At 37.7% G+C, this 18,237-nt stretch overlaps 1 protein-coding gene across 1 annotated transcript in view; it reads left to right on the top strand.

Moving 5' to 3' along the window:
- Window positions 1-1,178: 1,178 nt before the first annotated feature.
- The window catches only part of LOC140154532 (ATP-binding cassette sub-family C member 5-like), a 36,040-nt gene continuing 18,981 nt past the window's right edge, over window positions 1,179-18,237 (top strand). Inside the window, 12 exon segments of the mRNA XM_072177102.1 lie at window positions 1,179-1,487; window positions 2,128-2,243; window positions 10,235-10,417; window positions 10,420-10,469; window positions 11,860-12,027; window positions 12,697-12,844; window positions 13,218-13,385; window positions 13,387-13,458; window positions 15,847-16,023; window positions 16,503-16,650; window positions 17,227-17,375; window positions 17,821-17,928. Of these exon segments, the coding sequence (XP_072033203.1) occupies window positions 10,259-10,417; window positions 10,420-10,469; window positions 11,860-12,027; window positions 12,697-12,844; window positions 13,218-13,385; window positions 13,387-13,458; window positions 15,847-16,023; window positions 16,503-16,650; window positions 17,227-17,375; window positions 17,821-17,928 (1,347 nt within the window). The 5' untranslated portion in view covers window positions 1,179-1,487; window positions 2,128-2,243; window positions 10,235-10,258.

The following is an 18,237-nucleotide window of genomic DNA, read 5'->3' on the forward strand; positions in this document are numbered from 1 at the left end:
TCTGCAAAAATGAATAAAATGCACACAGCTCAGGTTCCTACAAATTAACATCTGTAAAATGTAATAATACTAATAAAAAAATCCTTTCGATTTACTTAATAGGGTAGGTTTCATTTAGAATGTCATTCCATTTAATTGAATTATCATTTTTGAAAACTCCAAAGCACACAGAACCTCTTTATTAAATGTTGAATGAAATGCACACGTGTCCCTACCATCTCTTAACCTGTCGCACAGTAGCGTAAAATTAATTCTGGACAATTTCTGTCCGGTAGATGGAGCTGCCCCCATGCCTGTTGCGGATTTTCTCATCCAGAGGCTTTCCCCCACGAGTGACCGAAAAAATGGAAGGAAAGGGTGTTACCATAGGCATTGTGAGGCAATATTTGCTTGGAAGGAAAGGGTGTTACCATAGGCATTGTGAGGCAATATTTGCTTGGAAGGAAAGGGTGTTACCATAGGCATTGTGAGGCAAGGGTGTTACCATAGGCATTGTGAGGCAAGGGTGTTACCATAGGCATTGTGAGGCAAGGGTGTTACCATAGGCATTGTGAGGCAAGGGTGTTACCATAGGCATTGTGGGAGGCAAGGGTGTTACCATAGGCATTGTGAGGCAAGGGTGTTACCATAGGCATTGTGAGGAAAGGGTGTTACCATAGGCATTGTGAGGCAAGGGTGTTACCATAGGCATTGTGAGGCAAGGGTGTTACCATAGGCATTGTGAGGAAAGGGTGTTACCATAGGCATTGTGAGGAAAGGGTGTTACCATAGGCATTGTGAGGCAAGGGTGTTACCATAGGCATTGTGAGGAAAGGGTGTTACCATAGGCATTGTGAGGAAAGGGTGTTACCATAGGCATTGTGAGGAAAGGGTGTTACCATAGGCATTGTGAGGCAAGGGTGTTACCATAGGCATTGTGAGGAAAGGGTGTTACCATAGGCATTGTGAGGAAAGGGTGTTACCATAGGCATTGTGAGGAAAGGGTGTTACCATAGGCATTGTGAGGCAAGGGTGTTACCATAGGCATTGTGAGGAAAGGGTGTTACCATAGGCATTGTGAGGCAAGGGTGTTACCATAGGCATTGTGAGGCAAGGGTGTTACCATAGGCATTGTGAGGCAAGGGTGTTACCATAGGCATTGTGAGGAAAGGGTGTTACCATAGGCATTGTGAGGCAATATTTGCTTGATTTCCCTCACCAATTGAATGTTTGACTCCCGGGGTTTGACTGATCACCATTCACCACAAACTATACAATATAGGATATAGGATTTACCGACTAGGTCAGTCTTACTTTGTGGAGGAACTTCTTTAATTTCTTAGTCATTTTTCGGGCTGAAACTAGTATAGAAATATTTTAAGCATGGATTTTTAATTCTCACTGCACGGATTTCTATTCTCACTGCACAAATGTGCCAGGAGGCACGTTAAAATAGCCCCTGCCTGTTGCCAATGACAACCAAGGTTATCAGCAGATGAAATGCAAAGGTATGTCTAAGATTTAAAAATCAGTCTTCACACTATAACTAAAGATAATAAATTATGACTCGTTATCAGTATTGCAACTTCTTATACACACCTTATCTATCAAACAACCAATAATTGATTAAATATTGTTACAAGGTAGTTTTATTATGAACTTTGGAATTGCCTAGTTACACACACACCCCTGACAAAGATCATCCAAAATCAAAGTGAATAATTTGATATATTTTGTCTAAAATATTTTATTTTAACGGCTAAAAGTAATGCATTTTGTCATTTATCAGGGTTGTCTTGTGTGAACTATCTAAAAATGAAAAGAAGTTTGTTAATTTTGCTTACATATTATTCTGCTTCAAAATATCTTATACCATTGTTAATTTGGAGTTAAAAATACAATCATTGTATAATTTAGAAATTAATAAACCACTCAGGGGTCAAAAATTGCTTATCATCTACCTTTGTAAACAAGCAGCGGAAAAAATATTACCGAATCTTTGTATTTCAAACGGACCCGACTCTTTGGTCACCAGGCTTGGTGGGAGTTGATTGTGTATGTGGGAACTGCTGATGAGACATACTGAATCAGATATGCTTTGATTGGTTTAAATCACATTTGGATTTTGTTTTGTCTTCCATTGAGCAGTTTTGCGAGACCCGTGAAAGGAAGAAGAGGCAAGCAGAAACATTGGAGATATTGGGTGTTTGGTAGGATTTGAAATCCAGAAGGATCGAACTATTAAAATGTTATCATAGTTGTAGGTAAGAGAAATACATTGTAGTAATTTGACCAGAAAAGTTCATCAGTTATGTGTTCATTTGTGTGTTTTTCATGTGAATGCTTTAAATGCTGGGCCAGCCAACTTGGAGAACATTCCATTAGAAACTTCATAACAGAATGAAATTATGAAAAGTTTCATCAAAATGAAAAGAAATGATTGAAATGAACCTGAGACAAGAATACCAATTCTTATCTCAGAAATGAACAACAATGGCATTTTGGATAATGAATGAATCGGATCATATAACATTGGCAGGAAATACCTTCCCATCTTTCATTTATGACCTGGGAGTTCAGCATGTTTACAGCATGTCTACTGCCAGCAGAGGAATCTGTGATTATCTTCCAAATGGGCCACCACCAAGCTCAAGGGATGTGCTGCTGAGAATTTGAAAGTGGACCCATCTATATACCAATTTTCCAAGAAATTTAGACCAATATTTAGACCAAAAGATAACATTTTCAACAACTTTTCCCCAACTTCAAAACTTTTTGGCAAATTTTTGTTATTTTTCCAGGTCAAATTTTCTAACAGAAAACAGATAAATGCTAAAAATCAGTAATAAAAAAAATCATGTTTTTACTAAACAAATTAACATACAATCATGAAGCCTTTCTCCAAAAGGATCATATTTTTTAAGATAAAATGTATTTAAATGAATGACTACTCTCTAAATGTGAAAGAGTGAAAAATCACTCAAAAAGAGTGAAATCTCACTCTTTCAAAGAGCCATCTGAGTGACAACTCTTTTAGAGTGAAGCTCACTCTCAAGAAAGAGTGAAAAAATTCACTCCGGAAAAGAGTGAATCAGAAAAGAGCATTTATTTATTTATTTATTCATTTAGGCCTATTTTATATACAAGAATATCACAGCAGTTCATAACTACTATGTGCTTTAAATTGTTGTGAGGCTAGGCCCCAGGTTAGGGTAGGGCCTGGTCTAGGAATATTGAACTGGTCTAAAGCTTAAGCACATACACAATGTGTCGAACTTCAGTGTGGGATGAATGATGAAAAACTATGGATTTAGTGAAGCTAATAGTCAAACTGTTCAATGGTGAGTACACTTAGGTGCAGGACATAACACTTGGCAAATACCATGTTTACGGTCACAGTCTGGAGAAGCGTGATGTGGCGTAACCTACATAAGCTTACATATGCGTACATGTAGTGCGGTAACAAACTGCTCACATAAGACTTAAGCTTACTGCCGCCATTGTCTCCAGACCAAGTGTATACTTGCTCTGAGTTATGACCTACACATAAATGTAATCACTATTGAGTATGCTGTCTATTTCTTCATCAAATCCGCTTTCTTTTCGACATTCATTCACACACTGTTCGCCATTTTGTTACACAAGTTCAACAAACATCGGCCTATTTTCGGTGCTTCTGATTGGCTGACAGTTCACTCCAAGAAAGAGTGAGATTTTGCGCCACTTTTGAGCAAGTGAGGCTCACTCGAAATCATGCGAAAGTGAAATTATGTGTACTGTTTTCACTCTTTTAGAGCTAAAACCCACTCTTTTAGAGCTAACTTAAATTCACTCTGAAATTCAGAGTAGTTTTTCACTCTTTTACATTTAGAGAGTAGTAGTAGGACAGACTTTTAATTGGAACAAAGTTCACACCCACTAAGTCCCTTATCGCATCACAACTCTGATATTGAACATCGCACAAGTCCCAATAAGAACCTTTAACCCCTCCACCATATGATTTCAGTCGTGCACGAACTGAACTTTCCTCTAATTCCATTTTGTGAAGGCTATATCTGGTAATTTGTGAGATAATTATACAATTGGTGCATGATATGTGTACTCTTAGTATCGACTATCGTTGTTGACTTGAAAAGCTTTTTAAAGGACGTTGAGTTATGTATGACCCTATTTCATGGATCGATCCGGACTTTTGTGAATTGGTGTCCTAGGATGACACTGAACAAACTCTCTATAAAGCAAAATGTATGTATTTATTTGTTTATTTAAGTTTGTGTTATAATGCATTTTAAGCATGAATTATTGCAAAATCAACCCTTTTTGGATTCTGTTCATAGGCATAGATCCCAAGGGATGGGAGATCCCCCAATGTTTTACCAGGGGATGGTCCATACAATCACCCCCCCCCCCCCATGTTGATGCCTGTATGTGGGTTTCTGACCAAATTAACCTCATAATTTAGTGGCCATTTTAGCCCAAAAAGTGCACATTTGTGTGCGCTTTGTGTGAATTGACACCATATTTCATCAATTTAACTTCAATATGGCAATATTGTTTGCTCGCTTCACGCACGTTTGTACCATTACCTTATTCTATCGCCAAAATTAAGGTGCTGGATTCACTATACTCCCATCCCCCCTATGTCAAAAAGATATCTACGCCACCTGAGACGAATATACCTAAACAATATATTCGTCTCAGATGCCACTGATTCTGTTATATTTCAACCGGGACATTAAAAGTTCTCCCATTCCCAGTGGTGTACATACAGCCAAATTTTCAGAACAGAGGGGGCACAAACTTATGAATGTACCAATGGAAATATTTGTTGCAAACTGAAATCATGAACTGCTTTTGACTGGATTGCTGATATGTTACAATATCGCATGATAACATCACATGCCACTAGCCACACATATTTAACAATAATTTATTTGTATTAGTCCTTCAATGTGCCCAAATTTGGGATATTTCGAATGGAAAGAGGCGAAAGGGAAGAAGCAGAAGCATATCGCAGATTTTGGCAACATGTATATAGTATGCTTCTACCCTGGACTGCCGGTATAAATGAAATTGTAAATTGCTGACCTAATTTTTCACCAGGGACCTTTGTGTACCAAGGACCTGTGATGTACCGATCTGATGGTCCATGATTTCTGGGGGCACTGGGCCTCCCTCTACTGGTTGCACCACTGCCCTTTCTTTGAACTGACCAGGCTGATGATGTATGCAAATTTGACAGAAACTTCAATTTGACCCACCCCAGTTCTTGATAGCCTCCCCAATATTTTCAACCTTACTATATGGCCCTAATGGCAGTGCTACAACAGGATTTTTCTGGGGGCAGACCATTTTTTGGGGCCTCCTGTACCAATGACCCAACGGTACATGATTTTAGGGTGGGGGCACTGCCAGTATAAGAGGATTTTTTTCTGGGGTAGAACATTGTAGGGGGGCCTTGTGTACCAACAACCCAGCGGCACATGAATTTCTGGGGGCACTGACAGTGGATTTTTTATGGGGCAGAAAATTTTGGAGGGGGTCGGGCAAAAATGATTATTTGACTGGAGGTAAGCAGGGATAGTAGGCAAAGCCCAAGATTGGGGAAATTTCCCCACCCCATGCCCCCTGCACCGCTACTATGTGAAGGAGGATGTGTGAGAAATGCATCATCATGGAAAGCCTGTGAAATCAGGTGACCTGATTACCATGCTACAAAACATGTGCACATTCACACGAACTCAACATATAGTATAACATTTCATAATTGTCTGAATAACATTGATTCATTGCTATGTCCAAAGGTCAATGTGCATCCGCTCTTTGTACCCGTCCCTCAATATCATCAGTATACAAATATTCAAGAGATAGCAAATCATATAAAAAGCTGAGCACAACTTGAGATTACTTAAGAATCAAATAATGCAACAAGTGAATGAGTGAACATCTCTTGTCTCATCCCAGTGTTTGGAATATTAGTGCAGTGGATAATAAAGTAGCTGCTTTGGATATACTACCGGATAACAGAGTCATAAAACTTTTATCAGAAATGCAATGTAAGTTCTGTAGTTAGATAGTTGGGTAGAATGTGGATAAATGTTGGTTTGTGTTATCGCATTTATTGTTCAGTTTTATTATTTGTGATACTGTGTTTGTTTTGGGGCTTGTTTGCAGGTTTTTAAAACAAGTTGAGACAATTTGATTAATGCTATGTTGGCACCAAGTAGTGAAGACTTTTTGCATGTTAAGGAATTCAATAGGATTAATTTAAAAGAAAAAACATTTCATTACATTTTCATTAAAGAATAAATAAAGAAATGAAAATTAATGCAAGACTTGCTCAATTTTCTTCCTTACTAAAATGTTTAACTGATGTTAATTTATAAATAATTCAAATATCAAACTGCAACTTTAATCAATAGCTTCTAAGCATCTATCAAATTATACAGATATCTACCTTGATTTTTAAAAGAAAGAATTGTTTGACATAACCTTAGAAGTGGAGTGTTTTTAGATTAATAAACAAGATTCATGAAGCCTTAGACTAAAAAATATACAGATCTTTCATTTCACCAACAGGTCAGCATCCCGGGGTACTCAGTACAAATGACCATACTGGGGACGTGCCGCAAATATGGGTAGCATTTTCAGCCTCTTGGTATATCAATGACCCTTTTTCAAAGCCTATTTTGGTATATGAATGGGTCCTTTTTCAAAATTTTATCAATTTTTTGGGAAAATAGCCCAATTTTTCCGTAATCTAGCCAAAATTTTCAAAATTTTCCCAAAATTTGGGGAAAATTTGTAAAAACTAAGACAATTTGGGTTAAATTCGGCCGAAAATTTTGACTTTTGGTATATCATTGGGTCCAAATTTCTTGAAAAATTGGTATTGATTTATGGGTCCACTTGCAAATTCTCAGCGGCACGTCCCTACCAAAACCAAACTTGAGAACCGGGGTCAGCATCAATGAGGGCCAATCATTCCATGAAGTGTGTGCATGAAAATGCTACCCCCAATTTATGAAAATTTACCACATAAAGCACAGTCTTTCTTGACATCTTTAGCATAAACTTATTACCCTAGAGTTGTAAACATTAAATACAGCCCCATGACAGGCACAAATAGCATGTGCATGAATTAACATTAAATACAGCCCCATGACAGGCACAAATAGCGTGTGTGTGAATTAGACATGCAGTATAAAACAAGAAATGTTCATGTATTTCACATTTTGACACCCAAAACATAAGAACAACTTGTCGATATTTGATAAATTGTGTAAACCTGACCCAACTGAATTTGACTCATAACTGTTTTCTTCATAAATATAAGTAAAATAGAGCACTCTCAAATAAATAGCATAGGACTGCCATCACACACAGGCAATTTGTTTTAAATAAATTATTTACTTTAATTCTTGAATTAAACTTATGACTTGTGATATTACGGTCTGAAAAGATGTAAGCTTTGGTTTTCATTTACTGTAGGATTTGCTGCATGATGCAGTCATGGTCCATGGCAAAGCGATTCGACCTTTGTGGCATTAAACCCAGTTAACAGGAAATTAATCCAGTAAATCGATTCAGTAAAGCAAATAAGCTCATGCATTCGATCACTAACGGCAACAAGCTTCGATCGATTACCCCAGCTGCAGCTCGTGTAAACTCTAATTTGCATAGAGGCTGCACGTGAAATTATTGATTGGCTCCAAACAAAGATTTGAACCGGTGCACGTAATCATGGCGCAGTGCAGTCCATTCAATCAAATGTTGTCATCAACCTATTTGATCGCAGTGCATTGTTATGTGTGTGAGACGAACTGTCGCGGTTGATTGCAATCAAACAAACAATGTCTTATGTATTACTTTGTTCCGTGATGAAAATCGTGATGTTTTATTCAATCACTCTTGAAAAATGTATTTCTTTTATAGGCCTATTACTTTGTTTTGTGATGAAAATCGTGATGTTTTATTTCATCACGCTCTAAACAATAATTATAGTTACATGCATTTCAAGAAAAAATCTTATTAAAGCGGTAGGCCCTATGTTGTTTAGAAAAATGTAGAAAGTGATGATGATGATGATGTCGATGATGATGATGATGATGATGATGATGATGATGATGATGATGTCTCCAAAAGTATCCCGGTTTGTTTTTCTTGCCCTAAATCGTGCGTATCTATTAATAGGCACTTCAATAATCAATAATCAGTCCTGTGATGGCCTCCACTAACTAGCTACTAACTTGGGTTTATGGGCGCTGATATTTCATGTTCACTGTCACTTATTTATCAGAAAAGTGCGACCATTTGTCAATCACCTACAGTACCCAATTTCGGCATACTATATCAGAAACTCATCATGATGATTGCCAGAGAATAGTTAAAATGTAGCTTGTACCGTTTTTTGTGGCATCCTTCAGAAATGAGCGGTCCGATACCAATATTTTCGGTCAAATCTCCATTCAATTAACACGGGAGTTGGCTAGCTATGCCTTGCCCTCACTCATATTTTACAAAAGTGCGACTATTTCTGAACATCTAACCTAGCTGTAATTTTAGGTCATGTTAGAGAAATATATTTGCTAGAAGTTTGGAGAATACCTAACATATTGGCTGGTTATTTTTCACACAGTGATGTTAACTAGCCAAGTGCCCATTCTTCCAACGTAGATCATTTGTAGGGGTCACGCGTCAATGGTGAGAGCACTGTGTATTGTGTATAGGAAAACGGACAGTAACTGCAGTATGGGCTAATATTTTCTTTACAAAGCCTTTTTGACAAGGGAGAAATTAAAAAGCAAGTCCAATTTGGTATAGATTTTACACCATTATAATCATATTTGACATACTTTTGACAGAGAATCAAAAAATCATGAAAGAATTTGTCATAGTTTGATAAAAATTTGACACTAGCTGTCAAATTAATGTCAACAAGAAATGTCTTTAAAAAAGACAATGCAGTGAATGTCAAAAAAAGGTTTGTGACATACTTCTTATATATCAAATCTGTAGCAAATTGGTAATTGACACCAATTTGACGCAAAAACATGGCAAGGGTATATCCCTTTAGGTACAAAGTTCATTCCAATTCCATTGACTGTGTATTTATCAAGATCAGAATAGTTTCTATATGTAAAGAATGTAGGTGAGAGGTTACCAGGCCGGCCACAGAAGATGCTATCTCAGCTTATATAAACTTCTTATTTTATCCATCTTTATCTAATACCATAAATGAATTAGATAGATAAGCATTTATGTTGTAATTACTTGAGAGATTACTACCAAGGCTCTCTACGTTTGCGTTGTCATCACAGTGTAAGGAAGTTAGTTTGTGTTGATGAGTTGTAAGGCAAGCTAGTGCCATATGAGCAGCAAGTGAGTCTTACTTGGGGAGTAAGAATTGTGGTAGTTATTTTTGGATATTGTTTGGGCTACTGTTTTCATTGGGTTCTTTATTGAGTAATGAGAGCTGATATCATTTTATATTCTTTGATGTAAATTTCAATGTTGTGAGTTGTAGTGTAATTACTTCATGATTAAGACCAGCTATGAGGCTCTGTTTGCTTGGGCCAACACTGCTAAATCAAAGAGATGTGTAAATTCACCAAACCTTTTTTTAATATTAACTTTTTAAAATAATTATTCAACATACTGTTTGTGTAGGTAAATGTATCGCTTGGTTTGTGTCAATTTGGTTGCTAAAAGGAGTATTTTATGATCGTAGCATCCTCTTTTTATGACATTTTTTAGTAGACATCCATGAAAAAAGCTTATTCCCAAAATTTCAGTTGACTCCGATTTTGCATATTTGCAAGTTATGCATGATTACTATATGTAACACTGCTCCATCGGTCACTCTTTTGTAATTTTGTTCTGTTAACCAGAATGTAATACAAATTTTGCTATATCAAAATGATTGGTACCCATCGGTTTACACTGTGATTTCATACAAAACTGACTGACACATCAAAAGGAAATATCAGAAAATCCCATTTATAAATTAATGTTGTAAAAAACTATACACTCTGTCAATTTCAAGAGGATGCAATATTGCATTTGGCAGATGCAGGCCTTTCAATTAATATCAAAACTGATGGGTAACAATCATTTTGATACAGCCTGTATTGGTGCAGTGGTTCTTGAGATAGCTCTCATTATTTTGAGAAAAATATCTCAAAACTTTTTACATTGAAGCCTATGGCTAGCATGCAAACCATTAATGTTGCATTACTTCTTCTCATCCTTTTAGAGTTGAAACTCCCACAAAGCCAAGATGTCGAAGAAAGCTGAAGAAGCCAGATTTACATCAGTAGGACCCTCTGCAGGATATGATAACTCTGCTGAGGCAGATGTCAGAATACATGAGAATGTTAAACTTAAACCTAGTGACAAATATGAAAACATTAGAATAAAGAGAAGGAAAAAGGAAAGGGAAAGTATTAGGACAGTTTGAAGCTACTTATGCCAATTAGACCGTCACCTTCGTAAGTATTTAAAACTAACAAAAAATCATTTTCATTTCACCAATGATAGTGCAGAGCATTAATAGCATACATCATGCATGTACCATTATTATAGTAGACCTTTTCTGTAAATCCCATAAGCCTTTGCGGGTAAGAAGATGTCATCATGCTGATGCCCACATTGTTACTGCACAGCTTTGAAATGCGCAGTGACGATGTTTCCTAAAACCATGTGCACATCGACATGACAGTAAATGAAGACATCTTTTTTTTTTTACAACATTGGGCTGAAGCCAGGCAAAGCCCAATAGTGCTCAGAGGCTACTAAATTCAAGGGATGCCAACCGGACTTTACGGGACAGGGATATGGGAAGAGGTCCGATTTTAGATACAGGAGGAAAACCAGAGCACCCGGAAAAAACCTGCAAACAATTATGGGATTTACAGAAAAGGTCCATTTCTATCCCGGGGTTTCTATCACTCTAGTGTTTCTAGATGTTTGTTAAGTTTGTAACATTATCTGTTCCAAGAGGTGCAAGTGCCATTCTGATGGTGTAATGGTACGCATTTGAGGAAAATCCATTATTCTGATAATTTGTTAATTTTCCTAATTGCAAACACTTTCCAGTAGCCAAATTAAAGAAAAAATGCCATGCCGCCTTAAGCGTTTTTAGCGCATTGCAGAAGTTAAAAAGTCAATAGTATCAGGGGGCTTCACCCCAGGACCCCCTGGGTAAATTTGACTGCGCCTGTTCATTTACCCAATACTTTGCATAAACTGTGTAGCAAAATCTACAGTTTATTTTACAGTGCATGTAAGGAGAATATGGGGCTATTCCAGTTAAAATTGATACACCCCCTATGGAAGATGTAACCTTAATCTTTACAGGGAGTGAGAATTTCAAAGGGGGTTACCTGAATGGGTGACTCCATTTGAGATCCATACCCACTGTGTGGAAGATTAAGGTCATGGCTTCCACAGGGGGTTTATAGATTTCAACTGGAATAGCCCAATGAAAAAAGGTACCCTTTTAGTCTTTAGTTCTTTTTTGCATTATGTAACATGCATACTGTGTAAGTACGCATTGCAAGCAGTACCGTAGCGTCATAGGGGCACGGGGGGCACATGCCCCCAATCGATTTGAAAATTTGGAAAATCCCATAGGAAAATTGCCAAAAAACGGCTTGTGCCCCTCCAATCAGGCCCGGTTCCCCCAATTTTAGTCGATGCCTCCACCCAATCGGATGACTCATGCTATATGCTACTGATTGCAAGTTGGGTTCTTTGAACAAGGCGTTTGTGTCAGAAATGATGCAAAGAACTCTGGCGATAGCTATAGTCTCTGATAAACAATTCATCTGGATAAAGGTTACACAACATTTTATATTCTGCATTATGTATTTATTACAGAAAAAAACAAAAGAAGAAACAGGCACCATTAGACTACATAGGACTGCTCAACTTTTTGACAGCATCATGGCTGACACCTATCTTCAGAAGGGCTGCCAAGAAACCCTTAGAACATGCAGATCTGTTTGCTCATTCAGAAAAAGATTCATGCTATCTCAATGGTCTTAAGTAAGTTGGCATAAATTTGCTCATTAAAGACATCCTCAACATGGCTTAAAAATTGAGAATTTAATTGTTGCATTTCTGTATAAATATTGAGTTTGATGATTACAGGTTGATAGTCTGTCGAATCTGAAAACCCAATAATTTACTTATAAATCCTTATCCTAAACCTAACCCTAAACTTCAACCTAACCGTAACCTTTAACCCCCTAAGCCCTAATCCTAACTCTAACCCTGAACATTTTTGATGGAATAACCCATCACAGGCCCACGGAGAGCTTGGCTGGGCCTGGGTGGGAGATGCAAATTCTGTTTTGATCTGAGTAGAGATATGTGCATATATTTTCTAGAAACAGTCATACCTACATTATGGTGGATACTAGTTCTAGAAAATCATGTAGTCAGCGACATGACCTGCAGTATGACCAGAAACCCACCTGGGGGACTGTATGGCTGAAATGTGACAAAAATAGGCCGATTGCTCATGTTTTTGACATAAAATGTGGGGTGCTTGAACCTGCAAGCCCACAAAGGGATGTAATATAGCAGTCTGAAAGGCTTGAAATTGGTTAAATTTGGGAGCCCTAAAGTTGTGTGCATTGATAAAGCCCCCATGCCAGCTGATTGTCAAACTTATGCCAGCCAGTTCACCTTATTATTATCACATCTTTACAGATTTGAGGAATTATGGCGACAAGAACTGAGAGAAAAAGGAAAAGAAGAGGCCTCCCTAGGACGAGTTGTCTTTAAATTTGCCAAGACACGTCTATATTTAGCAATTGCTTGTCTACTTCTAATGATCTTTTCCTTATTCTGTGCATCAGTAAGTATTGTTCACTTATCCTCTCTTCATTTTAAAGCAGCAGTGGCACCTTAGGGGTGCAAAGTTTCGGTCTGGGTGGATGGGATGTTGTACCCGGGTACCCGGCGCATTTTTCGGGCGGGTAACCGGTTACCCGAAATTGCAATTTTTTGCCCGCCCGAAAATGCCAGCCTTAGTTCGTATTCATATTACAAATCTCAAATTACAATTTCAAAGTGGGTTTTTTTTGGGGGGGGTGGGAGACATTTTTGAAATTTGTCTTATTTCTTCCTGGTGATGCTGAAGCAATAAATACAATTATTAACTCCTTCTGATATGAAATTTCCTACCAATACATCATCATTCATCCAATCCATCTCTCTGTATCACTCAGGCGTTTGCTGTAGAAGAACTTCTGGATTATATAGCGGTGAAAACTACCAATCCAGATATCGGCAAAGGAATAATGCTGGCCTTTGTCATCTTTGGGTTGAACCTCATCCGTATAGCGGCAGATGTATCGTACTGGACGTTTAGTTTACGCACAGCTATTAGGCTGCGTGAGCGGAACGCTAACACTGGTGTTTAAGAGAGTGGCCAGATTGAGATCCCTTCAAGATAGGAGTGTTGGTGAGGTAAGTTGAATACTTAAGGGGACGGAGGTATTTGTTTCAAATGACCATACAGGGATGGACCGTAAACGCAAGTCCCTTTTGGGGGTCTGATTTGGTATGGATGCAAAATATTTACAAGCAATTTTTTAGAAATTTGGTAAAAACTGTGAAAATTGGCTTCAAATTTGACAGAAAATGAGGTATTTAGGTATACCCATGGGTCAACTTCTTTGATTCTCCAAGATACCTCCCCAATCAAATTGTTGCGAGTAAAGAAACTAAAGGTCCATTGGTCTAATTAGTGTTTGTACGCAGATGGGTGTCCTTATAAATTCCTAGTAAATTAATGCGCTGCATGCTTGCTGTAGCCTTCAATGTAAACAGTTTAGAACCATTTTCTCAAAATATCAAAAGCTATGTCAAGAGCCTCTGATCCAATACTAGACTTGTTTGTACTCATCTGTATGCATTTTTCATGTTAATTCCTAATATGGTCATGAAAATTCTGAAATTTTTTGAATTAAAAAAATTGAAATGAAACTTGACGGTTGCAATCAACATCCATGTGGAGAAAGTTAAAATGGGTTATTCCCCGGGCACTCACTAAAAATGGGTGACAGGGATGTACGGCCACATTGACCCCCATTTTTCAACTCTCTCTCACCCAATGACCCCCTTTTTGTTTTACTGAACTCCCACTCACCCAAGGACCCCCTTTTTTGTTTTCCTGTCACCAAAAGACCCAATTTTTTTCAAAAATTTTGGGGAAATATCTGATAATCTCTCACTGAATGGCCCCATTTTTTCATTATTTTTCTTCAAATTTTTTCCAATTAAAAAAAAAATTTGTATCAACTTTTATATCAAGACCCAAAATTTTCCCCAGTCTCACTGAATGACCCCCTTTTTTAGTCAGATTTTCCAGTCTCATTGAAAGACCCCCCTTTTGAGGACCTTCTCACTGAAAAACTCCCCTTTTTTGGTGTCTAGGCTCTTACCGAAAGACCCCTAGTCTCGAACTGCTGTCTGCACATCCCTGTCACTTCCAAAGTCAAGTGCCCCCCCGGACCCAGAGTGCTTAACAGTCATTTTGGTTGGGCACCTATTTTTATATTGTGTATATTATTGCATATACAGGGTGTCCCAGAAAAAATTACCGAGTGAATAAAATTGAACGTAAGTCGAGAAATAGACATCAGAATCAAAATATAGCGCATAGCTTAATTTACTGTGCATCACATACGAACATTTTATTTGATTCGCTTGAGTGGTTGCGAAGAAAATAACAATTACATAATGCGCGCATCAATGCAGTTCATTCCAAGTTTGATCAAAAGACGTTTTTCTCATACTTGCTCACCGCTTCTTAAAGTTTGTGTATCTCATTAAATTTAGTCCACATTATCTATTTTATAATCCGACAGTGTTATGTTATTCATGCTTTCACTGAAGATGAATAACATTTTGTCCGAAAACTTTAATTTTGCAATTAGAAGGTTTCCAACTTTAATTGTTTAGGCTGTGCAAATATGTTATATTTTAACTTTCCAAAGAACATTTGAGCCAAGAATGACAATGAACAAGTGCTTACAGCTTTACGTGTGGTTTTTGATACCATGCAACATGTTATCAAAAGTTTTAAAAGATTTAAACTTTGCATTGCAATTTCTTGGAAATATTCCAACAGCCAGATGGAATATTCTTTATGCAATGATTCTTTTTGCAACATTTATATCAACATTAACTAAAAAAAAAGTACCGAGCATCATCTTGCATGCAAGCTTTCATTTTCAATAACGTGTAAATTTTCAAATTTAAACAAACCCTAATTAAATGTTTTGCAAGAAACAGATTATTTAAAAAGAACGAAAAAGGATTTCACTGATGTCTATTTCTCATCTTACGTTCAAATTCATTTGCCCGGTAATTTTTTCTGGGACAAAATAAAAATAAAAAATGGGCCAAAATATGGATTTTATGTGCAGCTGCTTCCATGTTTGATAAATGCGTAGTTGGGTCCTGCACATGGAGGATCATTGTAGTTGGATCCTGGACATGATGATGGAGGATACATGTGGTACAGTCACTGGGTGGGTGCTTATAGGGGTATGGGCAGTAAATGGAACAAATATCAGGCATGAGATACGCATGTTTAAGCTGTTCTGAAAAGTATTGACGCTATAATCAAATTAAGTATTTCTTGGCCAAACTGGAACATGCTCGGTGCGTCCATGTAGTGTACTAAGCGTGTACGCAGTGTAAGGCGCGTGTATACTTCTTCTGTGCTGCGCTATATTCGTGTGTATTTATCGTGGAGCCACTAGCGTTCACAGTATTCCAGTTTGGCCAAGAAATACTTAATTTGATTATAGTTCTTTATTTTTGACCAAGTATTTTATGTTGTTTCAGATTGTCAACATATGTTCCAATGATGGTCAGCGTTTATTTGATGCGGTAGTTGTGGGTAATTTCATCTTATCTTCTATTATTCTCATGGTTGCTGTAGTCACTATGTCTGGTGTTCTGGTAGGATGGGGTGCTGTGATTGGTGTACTCGCTACATTCTTCCTTTTCTATCCACTACAGGTAAAAAGGTTTACTTTAAGGTTGGTCTTAATCCTGAAATTATGGGCCTCATAACTTCCTAAACTGTTGGTCGAAAGTATACATAATGGTGACAATGATTTGCTGGAACCATCCAAAAGGTCAAAAAAAAAAAAAATGCTCAGTTTTGGAGAAAATCCCCAAAATTGTTTGTTTGGTTTTTACCCACATTTTTGGGGCAACATAACAAACAAATTCTTCTGTAAAAGTTTTTTTATTAATTTTAAAACTAGATATAACTATTCACGGCCCATTTTCTGAACAAACATATTTTGATAATTTTTTCAATCAATCCACTTAGACCAAAAAGTGTGTATTTACTTGCATGCATACTGATAAAAAAATCCCTAAATGCTAAATCTGGGTCTATCTGGCCAGTAGAATTTTGCTGACTTAAATTGTAAAAAAAGTAATTTAAAGCCCCAAATGCATGTTTCATTTATTTAAACTTTTTTTTGTAGATGGCATTTTGTCGTGCACAATCCAACCTGAGACAGAAATGTATTCAAATCACCGATCTAAGAGTACAAAAGATGAATGAAGTGCTGACCTATGTGAAGCTTATTAAGATGTACGCTTGGGAACTGCCATTCTCTAAGAAAATCTCAGGTGAGTGTGTGCATGGGGGAATGGACTATTCCAGTTGAAATCCATACACCCTGGAAGACATGACCTTAATCTTCCACACAGGGAATGTGAAATTCAAATGGGGTTACCTGAATTGGTGACTCCATTTGAAATCTACACCCCCTGTGTGTGAGATTAAGTCATGTTCCATAGGGGGTGTATGGATTTCAACTGGAATAGCCCAATGTGGATAAGAATAAAAATCCCTTTTAAAAGGGATATACCGGCAAAGGATGAATTACAATGAGTATTGAACATCAGATTTCTTTTAATATAAACATGGTTAATGTTAGTGTAAAGATGCTGCAGATCATTGCTTTTCACATAAGTCCTTAATCACGCTGGTTCCAGACAATCCGTAAACCCTTCAGCATCTGTTAACTCTAGCCATGAAGAATCTTACGTCTTATGTCTCTTCAATTGAAATATTGCAGTGCAAATGGCAGAATCACTAAAAGCTGCCTCAATATCTTACATACTGTTTAATTTAACCTTATATACATTGCATAAACAGACTCCAGATTTACCATCCATACTTGACACTTCCTTCTTATGCAGGTATCCGCGCACAGGAAAGAAGTAAACTAGAGAAGGCTGGTTACATGCAGAGTTTCAGTATATCCATTGCACCACTCACTCCTAATGTAGCTACTGTCTTATCTATCCTTTTCTGTGTTGCATTGGGTCAAGACATGACTGCATCTGATGTGAGTAGATTCTATGAGTCCTCAACTAAATTGCTTAGAGTGCCACTTTAAAATTTAGAAAATTCAGAAGCGTCACAAAAAATGTAGAAGCGTCACTATATCCATGAGAGCGGAGGTAGGGGTCATGGACTCTCTTGAGGGCCTGTGGTGGAGTCCATGGGCAAGTCCCTGGTGGGGGTGTTCAAGGGATAGCACCCCAAGAAGCCTCTTTAATTTTAGCCTTTTTATATGGCTTAGGGTAGCTCTCTTGGGTATGACTTCTTGATTATTTTTCCCTTGCTTGCCATCATGCACCATTTGGAATGTGACAATAGACCATAAGTGTTGTGCAAGCCACCAATTGTGGATCACAGTTCTATGAGTTACAGGGCAAAGTGAAAGTGACAAATGTGACATATTATTGCAATCAGCTATCATTTGATATGTTTGTGTTTCTTGTTTGCAGGCTTTCACCCTTGTAGCAGTACTTAACACACTCAGGGTAGTACTAGGACCTACACCATGGGCTATTAGATCCATTGCAGAGGCTAGAGTAGCACTTGGCAGACTCAAGGTAAATATCAATAGGGGCTACTCCATGGGCTATTAGATCTATAGGGGCACAGTGATGCAGGGGTACAGGCTCTGCCTTGCAATCAGTGCCCCATAGTGCCATTGTGTTGAGTACTTTGGCAAGGTGCTTTACCTTACTTGCCTCTCTCTACCCATTGGTGAAATGAGGAGCTGTTATGCAAAGTGTCCATTGAGCACCGCCTAAAGTTATGGGTATGCCTTGGGCATTGTATGGCAGCTGACATATTCTTACAGCAGTGGAATAAATGTAAAGCACTTTGCTACATGTGAAAGGCGCTGTATAAATACC

The sequence above is a fragment of the Amphiura filiformis genome, chromosome 6 (assembly GCF_039555335.1).
Source record: "Amphiura filiformis chromosome 6, Afil_fr2py, whole genome shotgun sequence".
Lineage (NCBI taxonomy): Eukaryota > Metazoa > Echinodermata > Ophiuroidea > Amphilepidida > Amphiuridae > Amphiura > Amphiura filiformis.